The sequence below is a fragment of the Gavia stellata genome, chromosome 12, assembly GCF_030936135.1.
Source record: "Gavia stellata isolate bGavSte3 chromosome 12, bGavSte3.hap2, whole genome shotgun sequence".
In the NCBI taxonomy this organism is placed as follows: domain Eukaryota; kingdom Metazoa; phylum Chordata; class Aves; order Gaviiformes; family Gaviidae; genus Gavia; species Gavia stellata.
This window is the reverse complement of record NC_082605.1, coordinates 25,221,742-25,242,537: the sequence shown is the minus strand read 5'-3', so window position 1 is coordinate 25,242,537 and position 20,796 is coordinate 25,221,742. Positions and strand designations below refer to the sequence as shown.

General features: G+C 39.4%; 1 protein-coding gene across 1 annotated transcript; it reads right to left on the bottom strand.

Annotated features, from left to right (window-relative positions):
- Positions 1 to 1,788: 1,788 nt before the first annotated feature.
- On the bottom strand, positions 1,789 to 18,558 carry IRAK2 (interleukin 1 receptor associated kinase 2). The gene is made up of 13 exons (XM_059823497.1): positions 18,420 to 18,558; positions 16,369 to 16,548; positions 10,157 to 10,327; positions 9,364 to 9,470; positions 7,713 to 7,907; positions 7,211 to 7,275; positions 6,625 to 6,739; positions 5,763 to 5,872; positions 5,185 to 5,380; positions 4,423 to 4,485; positions 3,161 to 3,361; positions 2,479 to 2,995; positions 1,789 to 2,101 (listed from the first exon to the last, which is right to left on the bottom strand). The coding sequence occupies exons 1-13, from the start codon at positions 18,556 to 18,558 to the stop codon at positions 1,983 to 1,985; spliced, it is 2,178 nt and encodes a 725-aa protein (XP_059679480.1). The 3' UTR covers positions 1,789 to 1,982.
- Positions 18,559 to 20,796: the final 2,238 nt, after the last annotated feature.

The window sequence follows — 20,796 nt, the reverse complement described above, 5'->3', positions numbered from 1 at the left end:
TAAAATTAACATGGAACAAGGCAAAGAATAACAATTTCATTTTGTGACTACGGGAGAAAAAAAAACTTTGCAGCATTTTTGTGAAACAGAACTGTGTATAAATTATGGTTCTTAATTTAAAAAACTTACGTTCTCCATTCAGCTGTGGGGTGTGTCTATGTGCATTTCTTCCTGGAGGAGACTCAAGGTATTTACCATGGATCCCCCAAAATATACCCATGAAAAAAAAATAATATTAAATTTTCAGCACCATAAAGTATCTCAATTAAATCTCATGTAGAATTAAGCAGCTATTGACCAATCTGAATATACTCAATGTTTCTTATGTCAGTACCAATGTTTTCTTGGTTTGATTCTGGTAAAAATACAAAACCTGACACTGGCAAATATATAGACAGTATCCAAGGCACTTATAATTAGGAATTTTACCAGTTTTTAGTGTAGAAATCAATTTGATAGATGTGTAGATGATTCTAATACTCAGGTCCTTAGTTAAAATACTTTTACTTGCTCATAATAGTACCTACAATGAACTAGGTACTGTACAAATATAGAAGATATGAGCCCTTACTCAGAGACCTTCGTGTAAAGCTAGGAAAACTATACCATTACACAATTCCAATGAAAAAATTACATATAAATCCATGTTTTTTTTAAATATTCCCTGAACTCCATTGTGAATTTCAGCCATTTCTGTACATCAGGTCCTATTACCTATGCTAAAGAGGCAGAAGTCACCTGCCTGTAAGCTGAGCTACATGTTCTGGTAGTTCTTTTTGTTTATAATAAACATGTATTTCCTTAGACTGCACAAAAGTGGAATATGCTAACAACATTACAAATAATAAATAGTCATAACAACAAAAGTGACACTTTCTTAAAGGGTCTTTTACTTGATAATAAATATGACAACATACAAGTTTCTATTTTTTTTCTTTTAAGAGTGATGACCGAGGCTGACTCCAAGGCTGCTAATGCTGGGTAAGCCCACAGACACAGAAAATGATTCCTCTCTGAGAATACATGGTGAGCGTGGCTCCATGAACAGGTCCACTTACTAGCTCATCTTTCACCAATTCTTTAACCCATTGCCAAAATAAATATAACAGATCAAATTTCAAGTGACCTATGACAAAATTAAAGATATTTTGAATTAAAATCTTGTCCCTAATCCAAAATATACAACAGTTACCATGTGAAACACAATGAGAAACCTTAACAACATGTAAAGGACACTTAGAAAAAACTAACTTCCAAAAATACTCTTATGAAGTATTTAAACAGTCTTAGAGCTCCTGACAGTGAAATTAAAGGTATGTACATAGTAGAGCAGCTTATAGAGTAGACTAACATGGCTTAAATTATTTACTTACAGCTGTGTTCAGTGCAATTCAGATTGAGATTGCATCATGTAGAATACATCTGAGAACTTGCATAAAAATTCCCCTCTGGTAATGCAGTGTTTTTGAGTATGTGGACTAAGATTATATGGAATAGGATAGATTCATTTGAAAACTGAAACCTTCTCCAATCTCTCTGAAGATTTCTGTCTGCTTGGACACAATGGGATAACAATAAAGGATATTGCTAGTTGGTTGCTGATCAATGCTTGCCTTCTAACTTACAGGACTGTGTTTTTTAATAAGACATACATTACATGTAGATGCTTTCTGAAATAACACTGCAAAAGGATCATAAATTATTTTGGCAATTGTGTTTGCCGTATCTTTTTACATTGCAGATGAAAAGGAAGAAGGCATTTCTGCTTACAGAGTGGCACTGTGCTTTCATCCGCTTTAGAACAGGTATTTTCTGTTTCTTCTCCGTGTGATCACTTTCGTTTTCTTCAGTCAGGACTAATGTTTCTGATCCAAATCTGCTATTTAACCTTACAAGAAAGGTACACTTTTACTATCTTTCTAATGAAGAAACAGTCCTTATTTCTTCTTCTGAGCTGGCCACTGGTAATAAATCCATCCAATTTACGATTCAAAAAGTTCAGAACTGTTTAATTTGTCTTCTTCATACAGCAAAATATTTTCCATGAGCTTCTTTTTCTGATCATTTATCTTTATCTTCCAAGATGTCTCTCTGGCTAATGCTGAAAAACAAAAAAAGCCCAAATATTAAGAAAAAAATCCATCTATTGTCTATGGAATACACGATAATTTTAAATTTAAAAAAACCCAAAACTGGCTTAGGAAAAAAATTTAATAGAAATCCAGAAAATATTTTGTAGATTTATTGGTAAAATCATAACCAAGGATAAAAGAATTACTGAAGTGTGTTTATAAGTAGGAAGAAGAATCTAAGCAATCCTGAGAAGAGAGTAATTTGTGCCTACCATTGTAATACTAGAGCACTTTTACAAAGACTTTGTTTATCATAACAGGAACAGGGGCAGTTTTGCCAAAACAGCTTGAAGATCATATGCATTTGAATGTTCTGCGTGCACCCTTCGGATGTATCTAGATTTACCTTGTGAAGAACATGAAGAGTCAAGGTCTGCATTTTTTTGTTGAAAGGCGCTCTGTGCAGCAGATGCTGTTTCCAAGACGTCGTCACTTTTGGTGCATGCTACATTTCTTTCCTGGAGTCCGTTTGCAGGTTTTTCCTGCTTTATCCTGTAATCAGAGGCTGACATATTTTCTGAATTGTTACAGCTGTTGCTAGATAACTCATCTGTAGATCTTTCTGAAGGATTCCATATAAAGCTACTTGATTCATCTGATTCACAAGGGACCCTTGACATTTGTCCGCAGTAAATGTCAGGTGACACAACTCCTATTAAAGGTGTGCATGGATTGGCACTTGTCAGGATCACTGGCTCTGTGCTGTCCTCTTTATTCTGCCCTGCAGAAGGCACATCCATGCTGAGGCTAGTTGTCTCATCATCAGTTTCTTCTGGAGTGTTCATGGAGAATCCAGAAGTGCTGCCTCCACAGATGTAATGCTCTCTTAATTTATTTTCAGCCATTTCCATAATTTCAAGCACCTGTTTTTAACAACAAAATCTGTGAATGCAGAATAATTCCTGTACCCCTACTTATACATACTCTCCTGTATTAACACTCTCAAAAATAAGTAAGGCATGAATGTTGTAGCTTCAGACCTTGCTGTCAAGAAGACTAAAATCTTGGTCATTTATTTAAAGTATTACCTCTGCTATGTTAGAATTCTTCTTTCTCAGACAAAGGCAGATGGCTGAGGCAAAATCAATAGCAATCTCTTCCAGCAAGTGTCCTGCTTTCCTGTCCAGATATTTACAGCATATTTCCTTGGCAGCTAGCTTTTCAAAATTTTTTACTTTGGAGTATGAACTTTCTTTCGCTGTTTGGATTTCATCAGCAATCATATCTTTCTGTTCAAAGGAAAGAGATACATTAGAGAAGGCAAAATTAACACAAACATTTCTATCTGAATCACTGAGAGTATAAGTCTTGCCATATATTTATTATTATTTCTCCGTAATGGCTGGTTTACGGACCTAAAACCTTTAAGAATCTCCATTCATGCAACTGACAGAAATGTTTGTTTTCACAGGAGAGAAAAGGCCAAAGGTTTTCTGGGCATGTGTCTAATGTCAAATTCACTAAAGCAGACCCAGCTCTTCCAGCCTTATGCCCATTTATAGGAATGAAAAATAATCAACACTGCAGCATTCTTGCACAGGACTTTTCAAACGTTTGTTAAAGAAATCATAAACCTAGGATCCTTTATTTTCTGAACCCATTTGAACATTGCTGAATTGCTTGGAAATAATAAGTAAGAATACTATCATTTTCCCCTCACAGACTTCAACACGATGGCAAATCAGAAGGAGCATATACCATAGAAGGAATATAGGTGGAGTCTGCTTTCATGAAGATGGTGTTAATGGCATTCAGTGAGCCTGGCCAGTTCTGGTTGCTTGTGAAAGTAGTTTGTGTAGTTCTAATCACAGCTTGGGCAAATTGGCCAGGATATAAATTCCAGACACTAGTGCAATACATAAACATCTGATAAACATGATAATGAGCAACTGCAGTCACCACCTACCTACCCAGGTTTCCCCATTCAGTTTGGCTTATAACACCCCTTTCTGGCACAAAAAAACCCCATGCAGCAGCATTTCAGCACTAAGCCTTGTCTCTTAAATAAGCATGTAGTTAAACACCAATTATTCTGGAATAACTCCTAATATAATCGGGGCAGCATTCATGAGTCTGGTATGTGAAATGGGAATACATATTGTGCTTCTATCTAAAGGCAGGTAGACTATGGATATTAATGGAACCAGGATATGGCTTCTAAACATCCCTTCTTCAGGACGTGTACAGCAGACTGCAAATAACAAACCGTATTTATACAAAATGTAAATTCATTCTATGACAGCAACCCCATTCACTCGTGTTGATATTCATTATTCCTGCTTTTTCTCACCAGATAAATAGGTTGTCTTCCTTCATCCAGTGCCTTAGTCCCCGTCAGTGTCTCTGCTAAGACCTAGAAAGTATATTTGAAAGATAAAACAATTTTTTTCAGAATTAATTTTCTTTTTAAAAATGAGCTTTGTAACTAAAGAAATATTGAACTGCCAGGGTGTTTTGAAATTATACTTTTACTTCAGATGGCTTAATCTGGGCAATGCCAGATCTGGGCAATCTTTATGACACTTTAGATCTACCTCCAGAGCCAAGACCAAATTTTACAGTTAGGTACAATAGATATTCTTGAAACAAAGGATGAGAAGAAAGCAATTCTAAATCTACATAAGAAATCACACTGATCAGAGTAATTTCCTATTTAAAGGGAAACACCTGGAGACAGGTGACATCATAGACTATCAATAATTTTAGTCAAAATTACAAATTAACAGGTGATGTTTGTAGCAGTTCATGTGGCAAATCTGCAAGAATTCTGAGAACCTAACTGCAGTCTTTCTGCTATTCTTTTTTAAAAAAAAACAATCAGCAGTAATAATTTTTTTGCAACAATTTTGTTTCTTGTTCAAAAGATTCACCTCATTTTGCCACAAACTGAGCGTGAACATAATTATAAACAGGTTTTCAATACATTATATAGTCAGCAACTATGATATGAAATTGCAGGCAAAACAACTATATGATGCAAATGCTCTCATGTCCATTTTCCTGTCTAGAAGCACCAAAGAATGCAACAGAATGTGGAAAAAAGGCAACGTACCACACCACAGCCAAATATATCAACTTTTTCTGTTAACTGCCCGTGTCTGATAAAATCTTCTGGCAGATAAGTAAGAGAAGCTTGTAGGACTTTGGTTTTCATCACAGCATATTCTGATTTTTTATCAACAGAATACAACCGCAGACCGGAATGTCCAAGCTTTGGTGTAAAGTTTTCATCCAACAAGACATTTGAGCTGTGATAAAGACAGACAAATAACAATACTGGTCAAGTAATTACTTTAACTTGAGGTAAAGAATTAGTTTTGCACTTTTAAAGTTAAGCGCTGAAGGTTTCCAGCATTTGGCCTGCTGCATGTGAATGAAAGGATAAAGAATGGTAGAAAGGGAGAGGGGGAACAAAAAGCACTCCAAAAATTACTTCAGAAGAATATACTTCAATCGTTTAGAAAAGAGAGACAGATTAAACATAAAATAGTAAACACCATACAGAACAAGGGATAGGAGGAAGATACTGCAAATGGATTTCAAAAATGCATAAGCTTTCAGCCGTTATTGTTAAAGAAATCCTGGAATTAACAGGTGACCAAGGAAGTGCTGATATGCCAAACCCCTCACCTTTTGATATTCCCATGAAGAATTCCAAAATTATGTAAATACTCTACAGCTCTGATGAGTCCTACAGAAATGCTAATTCGTATCTCCCAAGTCAGTGGAGCAGAATCATCCTGCAAGGAAGTGAGGAAAAAATGGTATTTTACAGAACAAAAAAACTGTAAGACAGTAGTAGTTTTGAAAGCCAAAGACTTAGTTTTAGTCCCACTAAAGTCTCAAGCAAAACTCCTGCTGACCTAAATCACAAGTTTGGTCCAAGGCAGAAAGTGATGATTTCTAGGCCAAGGAAGGAACCTATTCTTACATATTGTGCTGCACATTTTGCCTGCTGTAGGACCCAGTGAGATAAGGCTACAGCAAGCATCATGCTTGTCCGAAGCATCAAGTACTGGCCATTATTGAGGCATAGCGCTGGTTTTGATGGATTGCTTTTCTGATGTTTCTCTGCCCTATGATCTCCTCTGCAAATGCTCTTTCAGTAGATGTCAACATCTCAAACTGTTCCCTCTTAAGCCCTTGTAAAACTTCATAGCACATTATGCCAGTGACTATGATGATGGAGTCTGCAGAAACGTATTCCCAAATCCAATGAAGTATTACAATATGAATAGACACATTTTGCAGATTCCTTACTACTTTAAAATTCCAAAGGCTGCACAGCAGATGCTTCCTGTTGACCTGATCTGCTTTGCAGTAGAAAAACTGGAAAAGAGCTGCAGCCTTTCTAGTACTTGCAGTCAAGATATTTGGGCACTTTTTTTTTTTGTCTGTTTCTGAGCATTCAAAGAGATATAGTTGCTTTTCTTACAATAACAGGACAGGACTTGTAATCACAGATAGATAATGGACCAGATTATTCGCTTACTTGACACTGAAGTTTGCTTTGCAGTGATCCATTAGGCAGGTATGGATATATCAGACAGTGCAATCCGGTTTCTACTGAGAAACCCAGCAGCTGCAAAATGTTGACATGACAACACCTAGAGGCACAGATCAACAATGATTTGCAAATGAAATAACAGCAACACAGAAAAATACATTCCTGAGCTGGAATAAATTCCTAAATTGAAGGCAATTGGGAATTGTGTGCTGCAGCTGGAAGCACAGAATGGCCCTGAGCAGGACCGCAGAAGGCTAACCTAGCAGCAAAGAGAGAGATCATTATAGCCAGCCCCATTCTGAGCAAGTAGGAGAGATACGAAGCTCCGGAAGGCACCGCTTCCTCACCACCTCAAGGACTGGCAGAGCAGCTGTGTTTGCTCAGCAGGGACCTGCAGGACCACCTGGAGGCATGCTGCTTCCCTAGAGCAACTGCAAAGGCAGTGAGTAAGCCCTTGTCCCCAGAACAGCGCAGTGCCTAGGAGACAGACACATCAGTCTTAAACTAAACACATGGGCCACAGGCCACGCGCAGGATATGCACAGACTGCATTTGAAAGCCAAGCACTTACCGAAAGCAAATCTGTACTTCTGTATGAAAGAATCTTTGGGTGGAATTTGGGCTTGTGCATTCCACCTGAAAAATGAAAACATGCAATAGAATGTCAATAGTAATTATTAAGATGTTGCATTTATACAGATCTTTTAGTCTCTAGATGACAAGCTACTTGAGAAAATAGGCAAGTATAACCGATGGCAACTTTGTGTCAAAGGAAACAATTAATTGAAAATGAGGAAAAAAACAGTGTAAAGACACCTCTGATCCAATCATCAATGCAGGCAGCTACATTGCAGGCTACTTCATAGATAGAGTTAATAAAACTACTCACATGAGTAAAATATCTCTCGTGTTTGCTGAATCTATGTTTACTTACTTTACATTGTTTCCTTTTTACCTCTCTTGCGTAGCCTTTCTGGTTCTTTGCCCATACAATATTGAACAACAATTGCTAATGTTCAAGAGATACTAACAACATACCCCCTTCAAAGAAAAAGAAAAGGTGGAGTACTTGCCTCCTTCAGTCGTTTGATGACATACACTATGTTGTTCCTCTGACCTTTGTAGACATCTGCAAAAGTACCTTCACAAATTCTGTTCTTGTCACTGAAGCCATTTGTGGCAGTAGTAACTTCCCTCTGGGTCCACAAAAGACTCCCGCTGGGGAGATCAGTCATTGTCTCCTGCTGAGGAGTAGAAGAGCTGCAAGGCTACACATTTGTAGAAGAAACAAGTTTATCTCAGGAAAATTCATACCCTTCTTCCTTCTTTCAGTTGTCATATTTTCTTTTCCATGATTTAAGCAATCACTGTGATTGTTGAAAGAAATTGTGAAAGGTACTGTGCAATTGCTCATTAGGGTTTCCCTTTGTAATACCTGTCTTGATGTGTTTTGCTGATGTGAGAATCTTGCATAGTAGAACAGGCTTGAAAACAGTTACCAATTTGCATTTCCACCCTTCCCAGAAAACAGACTAAATATTGTTTAAAAGTCCATATATTTACTTGAAGTTGTATCAGTTTAAGTTACAAAAAACATTAATCTTTATGGCTGGGGCATATATTAAGAAACAGTTGGACCAGGAAGTAGGGTCAGTCATGCTGTAATACATTTATGTTCTGCTAGGAACTTCACATCTACTTCTGAAGCATCTGGCATCGGTTGCACAATAATTTTTTGCTTCCAGTGTGGCAAGTCCTAATGCCAATTGTTATTACAGTTCCACTGTAGTCTAATCATGCAGCTTTCACAACCTTAATGTGCTCCAGACTTGAGAAAACAAAACATTAACTCCCTCTCAAGAACCTCTGAAACTACTGCATTCTTTGTAGCAATCTTCTCTTCTGGCTGGTACTCTTGAACCATGTTATTCTGGAAGAGTTTAAAGCCTTAAAACACAATCTTCTTAAAAAAAAACCCAAAGTAAACCGAAGAAAATAGGCCAAGGCAGAACCACAGTGGGACCAGAGTGTGCACATGGATCTGGGAAACACTGAGAACCTACAGGACAGATCTAGCTAGGCTATCTTAAAGACAAGAGGGCTAAAGGGAGGAAGGAACAGGAGACCGTGTGCAGAAATCATTAGCAATGTGAGAAAAACTTTTCACAGCGAGATGGTAAAGCACTGGAAGAGGGGCTTGGAGAGGTGATGGAACCTCCATCCTTGGAGATTTTCAGTTGTCAGCTACACAATGCTCTGGGCAACCTGACTTAAATTTGATACTAGCCCAGTTTTGAGCACAAACCACATTTTAAGTATAAAACTAAACTAAAAGTATGCCATTCTGACTAGTCAGTGGTATATATTGCACTGTCCTAAGATGACAGCAGAAATGTTAAGTCCTCTGTAAAATGTATATGGGAATTTCCTTCAAAATTAATTGCTATTTGTGGACATGTTATTCATGCTGAGCTATGCAGTATGCAATATTGTTAATTTTTTCCCTCACTGGTCCTTCAGTGGCAAAAAAAGTGATGTAAACTGTAAGTAATCTAACTGAAGCATTAGGGTTATATTCAGTCCAAACAAACTGTAATCAAGCCCCACTTTTTCACTAGATCTGTATTTCATACATGTAGAGGGATAAACTTTAATTGAAAAAAACACAGAATGTCATAAAGACAATTTTCGTTGTTATAATCAATGAGTACTAAAGGGATTTACCTTCACACTTGATGAGACAGGATGATTTGACTGTAAGGATTTCAAAAGGTCTCTTGGGGGAGGTGGTGGTGAAGGGAGTGAATATAAGGCTCCTTCAGAAACAGCACCTGAAGTTGAAAAAACAGCATTGAAAATACACCTTATTTTTGTAATACCGCAGCCTGTAACTAATTACGAAGGCCTGGGGTATTTTGGTGATTTTCCTAACCAGGGATAACCTGTGACAAGCTGCCAAAATGTGAAATACTGTGTGAAGGCAGGGAGCTATTTCCCTGGTTCCTCTTTCCAAGATGACTACGCAGATGTCTCTAGTCCTGGCTGGAGGACATAGAGCTCCCTACGTCTATACTGTTGGTCAGATGCTCTCCTCAGTATGTCCCGTGGTTCTGCTCCACCCCTTTCCCAGGCAGAGGGGCCTGCTGACACATGCCTAGATTTATTTTGCATGGGGAGAAGGACGCGAGGCAGGAAACATATGCACTGATCTAGTCTTAGTATGGAGCCAGGATGGGACCAGGGTGTTCACAGAGACCTGGGAAACGTCCTGAGGATAGATATAGGCAGCATCTCTCAAAGCCAAGAGAGCTATAGGAACCAGAAACAGGAGGCTGTGTGCTGAAGTTAGGAATAAACAGCTCAGTAGACAACAGTGCTAGGAAAAAGGTAAATATTCAAATATGACCATTTTGAAGAGCAATATATTCATTATATACATATACTGAAAGTGAATGGGAAGCAGTCTTGTCTATACGGTCATTTCAATGTTAAAGCAAATTCAGCATCTATTACTTACTACCTGCCGGTGATACTCCCAGATGTGAAGAGTCTGGTGAAGGCAACAGGCTTATCTCATTTTCTCTCTCTCTATTTTTGTTTTCTGTGGGAGTTAAAGATATGTTCTCCTGTTTAGGTGGCTCTACCAGCTCTTCTTTTTCAGAGTTGGTAATATTAGAGGCTGATGTCCCTTCAAAAGAGAAGAAAGGAAAGATGAAGATTAACAGGGAAAATAATCAGTTATCAGAAAATAATCCTAGTCAGGAAAACACACTGTAAATTAACATGAACATTAAAATGAACATTCAAGCAATTTATTGTTAAATTGCTGGAATACTATTGGTATTTAAATTCAGACCATATTCATGACATTAACTACCATTGAAAATTAATAAGAAGTGATAGCTTCAAACCAGTATCGGTGATGACTATGCAAAAGATATATAGTCTCTTAGAGTAAGGAATTAGCAACAATAGTACATTTATTTTGTCATTTTCTATATAACATCCTTCACAAATATCTCCCAGCCTAAAGAGGGCATCTTCTTTGTTAATTGTCATGGGACTGAGAAGTAGTTTGACAGAACTGTATTGGTTTTAGTCAGTTAAATATTTTAGGACTATTTTCAGTTGTGTGGTTTTAGTGTCATAACCATGCTCATTCCCAGAAAACACTCTCCTATATAGAAGTGTTTGCAATAAAGAATCATACTTTTACTTATGAACAGAAAGAATGAAACTGGAGACAATCTAGGGAAAACATAAAAATGGTCAAAGGGCAAGACTTACTGATATATAAGGAAAAATTAAAGGCCGAATTATTGATTCACTACAGCTCTAAAAGATCCTATGTTGTATACAGCTTGGCAAAATCTCACAATCAGGCCTGAAAAGGCAACTTGAAGTCTGGATAAAAAAAGTGCAAAAATGCTTTCAGAGTACAGGGACTTGAAGAGTATGTACATCTTAGAGAGAATTATAAAAATTAGATTAGGCTACAGTTAGGAGGGGAAAAAATAAAGTAAAAACATTCAACGTACTGTGATATGCTGTCAAAATCTCCTGAAGAAGCAGCTGAATTCTTATCCATACACACATTTAAAACTGAGGTTGAAAAGAAGCTTGGAAATGCCCAGTGTGCACTAGGATGCTATAAGGACTTTCTACTGCCTGATAACCACATTTTCCTGGTTGTAGTTCTAAACGTTTATTTCTACCTGGCACCTTTTATCAGCAATACATTTAGCATTTCCTTAAAAATAAAAATTAATGTTTTATTTTGATATAAAAGAAAATAAGCAGAAGTATTAATACAAGTGGTTTTTTGTCACACTTTTATCAGCTTTGTATCTTAAGCATTGTGGTGATCTTGGAATCAAAAACCACAGGCCTCTGCATTTGAAATCAGATAATAGCTTTGTGTTCTTTTTTTTTGTACAAACAAAGCATTGGGAGTATCTGAAACAAGCAGGAAATGGTATGTTTCAGTTATAATCTGTGCTTCTTACAATAAAACAAGGTTCAGTAGAACTCTTTCAGAGAAGACAAGCTGTGACAGTTTCAGTGTACTAAAGACTGAAGAGTAGGAGTATATGAAAAGTAATAATGGTAGAAGTGGGCATGTTCATGTCAGGCAAGTTTTTTCTTTGACCTCTGTTTGGGGTTTGTACCCACTCTTCAATATCACCTATGAATGCAGGTTTGAATGAAACTAGGTCTTCAAACTAAAACTCAGAAAAATGAGGTATGTTTCTTTATTACTGTGTCAGAATGCTATGAAATCCCAAATTTTACGGGTTTTTGAAATTAACTATCAGTCTGCAGGCCTTTAGTCAAAACTGACAGTCCCTGTATTCTGCAGTTGTTGGCTTTTCCCTCCTATACTTTAAGCTAGAAGTCTCTAAAATCAGAATCGCTTCCCTCTTTCAACCTATTTTTCAGGGTTTTTCATGAATTTTGCAACTTCCTGCACATGAGACAAACAGGTCACTACTGAAGCTAAAGAACTGACATAAGAGAAAAGTTATTATGGACATTCAGAAGTGGGACTAGAGTAGTGCAAGAAATGGTTGAAGGTAGATAGAACTCCCTTCAACAGCAGGGAAGTAATCTGCCAGCAAAACTGCTACCCGTGTGTTGCATCTGATTCCTTTAAGTCAGAATGAATAGAATTATGGTGATGAATTAAGGACCACTTAGTTTTCTAAAGTGCCCCATAGAACAAGCAATGTATTCTCCGTATCTGCCCAAGAGGAATCACCTGAGTAAGCATATTCAGATACAGACAAAAAAGCAGAAATAGAGGGTAAAGACTTCAAAGATTTGTCTAAAACTAGAAAGATTCTGCTAGAAATCACTTCTGCTTATGACTGAGCACAGACTGAAATGCCTGTATAGGGTTAATTCCAGAAAACATTAACTACTTCCACATGGCAGAACAACAAAATAATCCAGACTTTCTGCCACTTATATTAATATGAAGTTTTGCTATGGACTTCAATATAAAAGACAACTATAAGAAGTTTTTAAAAAATACTATTTCATTGTATTTTTGCAATTTATTGCATTTAAATTGATCTGGACAAAAATTGATATTGATCATGCTGAAACATAACTAAAAATTGATCACTCCACAGGATTTGTCTCTTCCATCCTCTTTTAAATGCTCTTTATCCAGCCTTCATATTGCTTTACAGAATTCAGGGTCAAACCCCAAATCACTTCTAACTCCTTAGGAAGCCCTTCATAGAACAATCCAATATTGTAGTTCACCCATTATCACAAAGGAGATCAGAGAAACAAAGGTACGGTAGATCTATTACATCAGAGTTCAGTGTCTTAATGAGCTGAATTGAGTATATCCATTTCTTGCCATGATCTCTTAATATTTACTTTTGCTATTTACTGTCTAGCCTGCAGAAATCATTATAAAGAAAGACCCCTGTTTACTTGCATCAGCCAAGTACAATTTTTAGAAACCAAGCTTCTCCTTACAAATCACAGACAAAGTGTACTCCTGAAGCCTGGAGGATGTTGATTGGGTTTTATTTTTAACAGGGGGAAAATCCTCAGTTTTTGCAGCTTGTGGCAAGTGAAGTCCAAAAAGTCTTAGAAATGTTTTTGAGAAAGCTCAGGGGGAAAAAAAAGGTAAATCACAGAAACACAAGAGAAAGCAGGTAATCCCCTCTTGTACCAGAGGCTGGTCAGGTGGATATTGTGCAGGCTACAATGATACTTACCTACCACTTAAAAGAAAACCAGTCAGACAGACAGAAGGATGATGAATGTTTCTATGCAGTGATGATGATTATTTTTGTCTGTGTTATATCTTTATTTTTATTGGCAATGTTGCTGGAAGCTGCTCTTGGCTTGGAAGCCTGATTCTTTGCATTTTACATAATTAGACAAATCTTACTTGGTTCTTGGTAAGCAATCTTGTCAGGGGCTTTAAGATGGGCTTTAAAATGCTGCCTCTCAGGATTTAATTCAGTGTCATATTCTGGCCTTTGCACACAGGACCAGGCCTAATGATCAGAGATCCTCTGCGCAGCCTCTGGGTTTCCAAGGGGTTGTTTTACCAAATGTGCTATACACCAGCTTGACTCCAACAATGTTGTGGTTTACAAGCAGTAGCTCTCTGAAATTAAATACAAAGCTTCTCGTGGACTGATTCACCACTGCAATGTGCTGAACTAATCTCAGTTTGAAATCTACTCATGGTCTTGTTTTAGAGGCTAGTAAGAGAAAAGAAAACCCTCTACCTTGGGGTAAAAGCAGCAGCATCTCAGTTGTTAAGTAATTTTTCTAAGCTCTTTGAACTCAGCTTTTACAAAAATGGCAAAATTAATCTGCATGGGAAAGAAAAGGCATCATACCTAAGTGAACAAAACCAGCCTTTTCCATGACAGATAAAAACTATTTTGAAAATTGTTGCTGCTATTATGTAGTGGTAAAAACATTCAGTGATTTTTCAATTTCAGTTTTTATGTTTCTCGGAAGGAGAATGCAGGGTTTTTTTAATTAAATCACAATGCATAAAGTAGGATTACAGAAATGTGAATGAACTCTGTGAAGGAATACACTGAAATAAGCCAGCCGTAAACAAAGGTGCTCTGACAGGGAAAGAAGGCAAGGACTGTAACTAATCAGCGTTTAAGGTGTGGTAGATTATACTGTGTTACATAAGAGCACCCAGAAACTCTCTTTATGGACTAGGAATCAACCATGTTAAATATTGAACAGGCACAGAGCAAAAGAGTCATTGCATCATGGAGGTCACCCTCTATTCCAAAGTATCCATAAAAATATCATTATCAGGGAGCCAGGCTTATTGCATTGGTGATATCTAGATCAGACTTCTTCAATGTAGTGATTACAAAAAAATTAAAAAAAAAAAAAAATCAAGATTTTGTTTTCAATCCTGTCCACTCAGATTGGATCCTCAAAGTCACTGTGACTAAATTAACAACTGGATTACTGATACACAAATTAAAACAGATTTGAGTTCGCTTTCCTGTAGCTTTGTTTGCTTTGCTGAGGAATGAGGAGTAAGAATTGTTATGGTCTCCTAAGCTGAATGCTGTGTCTGAATTCAGTCAGAAAGTGGATCTGCGGAATCAAAAGGCTGCATATGGATGATGCCCAATTTGGTTATATTAACTGAGCAACGCTCTCATTAGGGTCTGTGGTTACTGTGTTTGATGTACGAAGACAGAATATGCTTGAAGGCTGCTCAATATTCCTTTTTTTTTAAAAAAAGAAAATAGAATTTAGAATACCATTGTTAAACATTTTTTTCTGCTATACCAAAATGAAGGTTAAAAGTGATGCCAATGCCAGGAAACTACAGAAAAACAGCAGCGCTACACAAAGAAATGCTGTGGCAAGAAACCCATGATGCATTATTGGACTTTCCATGAGAAATGCCTCTAGCTGCTGTGCAGCGACTGCCAGCTGCACCTCTGACTGCTGGCAGCCCTGCCCTGTGAAAGCAGGCTGCTGTTTCGCAACAAGCCGCTGGTGATGTAACTCAAAACCACACATCGCTGAAGGTTTCACTGTCACAGAATGTGAAGAGCAGAACGGCACATTTTCCACCTGGGGAACCGTACGCCCTCGTAAGCTTTGAGCGGTTCCCGTATGCACCTGGATAGTACTCCCCTAAGCATTTTTGGCCACATAACAAAAATCTGTAATTTTTCTTTCTAGTAATTCTCTATGGAGAACTGGCAAAATTAATACAAACATCTGATTTCCAGAAAGTAGATTTTGGGTGGGAATATGTGTGAAAAGGGGAATGTGGTCCATTTTTGACTTTTTGGTGCAACTCCACACAGAAAGACAGTATGTTGTCCAGGGTTCAACAGATTTCATGGTAGAACTGGATTACTGTACAATTTAGCTTACAAAAATGGACAGCTGCAATTTAAACATAATTTTCAATGGAGAAAAATAGAAAGGAAAATTATATTTAAAAGTGTTGTGATTTCTATCAGGCAATGGCTTACTTTAACTAGGCACACTGAGTTCAAATTCTAATCATCCTACCTCAAAAAAGATAAATCTGAAAGAGAGCGAAGTGGAGATAGGTGAGAAGAATTACATGCAAAGAGTTAGAAAATACTACAGTTGTTTAATTTATGGAGGGATCGAGGAGAACATGTGATAGGAATAGATAAAATATGAAGTGGGATAAAGAAATAGTAATGTAGGTAGTTGATAAATCATTTCTCCTTCTCATAAACTTTTTCTTATGGTGCAGGAAAGCAGGCTGCATAGGCAAAACTAATTATATGTTTTTCTAGTCTGAGTTTGTTGACGATTAGAGTATAATGACAAAATTTCACAGAGAAACACTAATATATGAAAAATTAAAGCATTCATAATTAAGCTCTGTTTTGAAATCCTGTCTGATGCATGAAAGTACCACCCTTGGTTCAGAGCATAGTCAATCTCTCTTTGGCACCTCTCGAAGCATCTAAGATGGCCACTACAATGGTGGGACGATGAACTAGAGGGACCTGTGATTTCTCCTTTGTGTCACCTCTCCCTTTCCCACCACAAATTTTATTTGAGAGAGTAGAAAATCAGAATCAGTGGAGACATTTTAGAATTTGAGCATGAGAGTCCCAGCAAAAAGCTTCTTCCACTAGCAAGAGATTTACTGGATTGGGTTGGGGTGCTCCAAGAAGAAGCACAGGCTCCCCGCGGGAGCAAGGGGCAGCTACTCACAGTCCAGAATGACTTGAGCTGCTCGGTAGAGCTGCAGTCCTTGCAGTAGGTCCAGGAGCTGCCGTACTGTCGCCAGCCTCACTCCCCACCACCACATGAGCTCTCTTGTTATGCTGATCCCCGTCTTCTCCATGGACTTGATTTTGCGTAGCTCTGTTTGATCAGTTATCACGTAGGAGGCTAGTGGGAAACAATGCATATTTCTGTTTAAAAATTAGAAAAAACAACCAAGTGCAAGCAGGGAAAGCCAAGGTGTGAGACACTTTGCTTTTTCATTTGCACACTTTTAAAAGGAAGGATCACAATGAATTAGCTATGTGGACAGGAAGAAAATTTAGTTCCCAATGTAAGATATTCCTTTTATTCCTTTGACTATTCTGGAAAAAATGTTGTATGAGATACCCAGAAAGAAAACCCAGACACGCTTTTCAGCATATGTTCCCCATAGCCTTCCTTCACCTTAATGCTTTGTATTATAATAAGTTCAGATTAAATTCCTGGTGTGATTCTCCCAAAATAGGTAACAGAAGTCAGTGGCGAGACTGCACTCCTGTCTACATTACTAAATACCAATATTATGGTAAGCCAAATAGTAACTGAATCACCTGGGTGTTATTTACAGTCAGATAAACCTATCAGTGAAATGCAGCTATTTTTAAGAGCAGGAGATACCGTGCTAAAGCTGACCCTACATAATTTGTCCCGATTCCTGAATGCACACAGTATGCTGGTTTCCCCCTCTGTACTCTTCTTGGCTTGCTTACCAACATGTAATCCACCTCCCCATATTTAACTCCCGCTAAATCCGATGCACCTGGCCACAGCCTAAGCGCTGGAGTTACGGTGCCATGGGCTGGAGGAGGGCGAGGTAACAAGAAGGGTAAAACAACAAACGTGTCTAAGAATGCCCTTGTATTTGGGATGGGGTTATGTCACTGCTTCCCCATCCGTCAGTGCCTGCCTGATGGCAGCAGAAGGCTTCGCCTGCCCTGGGGAGCCCTCTGCCTGCTGTGGTCTGCGGGACGGGAGGTGGCAGCCCCAGGTCCTTAGGGCAGAGGGTCCAGGGAACGAAGCCAGGAATAACTGTGCTGTAACAGCGGTTTGTGACACACGGTCCCCTTTTCACTCTGTCCTGGGATTTTGTGTAAATTCAGCTGTGCTTGTTTGTGGTCTCCAGGGGCTGGTGGAGATACCCACCGAAGGTGCCTGTCTGACTCAGGCCCCCTCAGCTGACCCGCACCTGATGTGCTTCTGGCTTAGTATGAAGGAGAGAGGCTTGGGGGCCAGGGGTGTGCGTGTGGAAACCAAGATTCCTGAGTTCACACCTCAGCTGGTTTTATGCTTCTGAAAACAGCGGAGATGACTCCTACCCTAGATCACCAAGTTTAACTGGGGTAAGAGTTTACTCAGCAAGTTAGTGATTCTTGAATGAAATTAAACCATGTTAAATAAAGGAAGGAAGGCCACCTAAGAAAAGATTCAAGTTAGAATTGTTTGGACTGGGGTACAGAAAAAAGAATAAAGAACTTAGGGACTACATTTTCTATACTTACTAACTGGACACAGCCAGGACCGAGAAAAATAGGGGCAGTAAGTATGAGAGAATGTATATGAAGTGAAGGAAGAAAGAAAAAAATAGAACATCTAAGCACATGTGAGGGACGTTTTGGAAACAGGCAAGCAGTGAGAAGTAGCAGAAGAGAAAGTGCGAACAGAGAGGGAGTGCGAAAGATAGCGAGAGCAAGGGGAAGGAGCCTGGCTGCCCAGGAGAAGCCAAGCGAACACGGAAGTCTGGAATTCCACCTATTAATCAGAGGTTTTCCTTGATCCGGAAAACAGACTGGTGCACGGGAATTCCCTGTCTACAGTATGAGCTCTTCTGGGCACTGGGGAATGGCTCGGCCAGAGGCCCTGCGTGGGGAAGGCTGCATACCTCACACGAACCTCATGCTCTTTCACCACATGTCCTAAACGTGCTTCTGCTCCACATGCCCCCATTGGGGAGCGCCAGCCCTGCTGCCAGCCCACCTGCCCCACTGTCCCCCTCTTACCGAATCGCATCCAGTCGTAGTCACTCAGGCAGTCCATCTTCTGGCAGAAATCCTCCAGCACCCAGGCAGGCATGCTGTGAATGTACAGAGCCGGGGGGGAGCCCCCTTTCAGGGCAAGGGGCGGCTGCTGCAGGGTCATTGCTTCGCAGTCCCTCTCCGGAGAGTCCTTTGTCCCCGCTGTGGCCATCAGCAGCGGCTACGCATGGTGCACGCCTAGGGCAGGGACTATGGCTACAGGCAGTGACGCTCACCAGGCTCTGCCTACTCTGCACGCTGTGGAGGGTTGATTCTCTCCAAAAGCTTCCTCTTCTCAAAGGGGCTGGCCTTGGCAGCCTGTCCCCACCCCGGCCCGGACCGACTTGCTCTTTGCTGGGGAAGAGCCGAGTGACACGGGCAAGCGTTTCTTGGCAGGGTCAGACCACACTCCACTGCTTCCTGCTCTGGCTGACGTCAGGCCCCAAATGCAAATCAGATTTTCCTTTCTGTGAGCACTTATTGCTCCAGCCTGGTTGCTAAATTACAGCTTTCATGTGATGGAGGTGAAAGATGCTTTCCTGCATGTTACGCACAGGTGGTATTGCCGACAGGCTGTGCAACGGCTGCTTACAGACAAAGCGAGATGTGTGTAGGTCAGGAGCAGTGCCCGGCAGAGCAGGCTTGCCAGCTCAGCCCAGACGTTGGCCACATCTCCAGGGCAGTCAAGCTGCTGGTTTGTTCACCCATATGGGTATAAATATGTGTGCGTGTTTAAACGTAGATCCCCCTAAGAGCTACACAAACCGTGCTCCCCACCGTGTTGTGTGCTGTCCAACTGGGGATCGAGAAAGCTTCAAAGATCTCGCAAGATCTAAGAAAGAAATGTGTACCAAGAGAGAGGGCAGTAAAAAGCACAGCCAGCTAACACTGAGCAGTGATCCTGCTGCCAGTCTGACTGTTGCCAGGATTTTAGAATCATTGCAGCATACAGGATTTCACTTATTGTATGTAGTACGGTAGCAGATGCAGGGAGCGAGAAGTAAAAAACATCAAAAGTGGTTATATGCCCAGGTCTTGCTCATCAAGGATTAGATTTAAAATATGTTCTTAAAGTCAACAATTTTCCTAAAGTTTTATTTTCCCCTTTTTTTGTATTTAACCTGCTTTTGATAAAATTTTAGAATCGATTTGCCAGTGTATGTGCTACGAATACTTCTGGCAAAATGATCTATTTGGAGAGCCTTGTAGCTGTACCTCTGCTACCATGGGACAGTTTGCAACACATAATTGTAACCCATTCCTCTCTCTGTTCTTTTTGTTCATGTTTAGCCCTAGGTCTTTTGTATTAATTGCAATCAGTACTGTAAGTTCTGAGAGCTTTTAATTTAATATTTCTTTATAATCTGCATATATTTTACAGTACGGCTAACTCTTGTTTTCAGTATCAAACTTTCAAACTTCAGCAGTTTTCCATACTTCTTGCCTCAGAAATCATGAACCTTTCAAGTACCATTAAAGTAACAATTAATTTCTTACCCCCATCGTGGCAAGGAAAAGCTGAAAAATGTATTAATGTAGCTACAAGGTCAAAACACAGAAAAAACCTAAACAAAAATATCCAAAGTGTATTATTATTTAAAATATCACAATTCAAAGATTGCCTTGGGACCTGGCTGTTTTAGCAGTCGTACAATTTCAACAATAATAGTTAAATTTATGGGGTTTTTCCCCTCCCTTTTCCCTGCTTACTGTCCCTCTGACACAAACGTAAATTCTCTGTCATGGGAAGATGATCAGAGCATCTCTGAAAGTCACGTTAAGACGAGACTGAAATTTGTGTTGCAAAGAATTGGATAAAAGCGGGCAGAAAGGACACTTCTTTCCCTTGGGTACTGGAAAAAAAAACCTGTGAAACCTTTTGGACTATTTGCCTCATGGAAAAACGAGGGGAAAGAATGCATCTAAGTGTGTGTACGGCTTCAGTTTCGCACTAAACCTTACATGTAACAAAAGGTTTTACAAGGGAACTGAAATTTACTTTTTCAAATGGAGACTAGAATGATCCTATATATTCCTGTTGTTTAGCCTTCACTTTCAAATAATGAGGTATTAGGCAGGACTCTGTGCTGCTGCATGCTCTCCTTGAGCCCTCAGACACTAAACAAATGTCAAAATACTTACTTGCTTCTCTGGTGTTTTTCACCTTTAGCTGTGACCGGACACTTCCTGCAGCGGCGTGTTCCCACCACACCACACCCAGCAGCTGTGTCGAGCTGGAACGTTCAGTCTGGTCCTGACCTCTCTCGCTCAACTTGCTGCTGCTCCGGTGACTGTCAAATGAGACAGTGCTCTGACTCCGACTGAAAACAACCCAAATTTTTAATGTAGTTGTCACAAGTAA

Coding starts and splice junctions, on each gene's coding strand:
- IRAK2 (XM_059823497.1), bottom strand. CDS start 18,558: ATGACCCTGCAGCAGCCGCCCCTTGCCCTGAAAGGGGGCTCCCCCCCG. Junction 5,381..5,762: donor CTTCATGGGAATATCAAAAG/GTGAGGGGTTTG, acceptor TCTTTATCACAG/CTCAAATGTCTTGTTGGATG. Junction 2,996..3,160: donor AGAATTCTAACATAGCAGAG/GTAATACTTTAA, acceptor TGTTAAAAACAG/GTGCTTGAAATTATGGAAAT.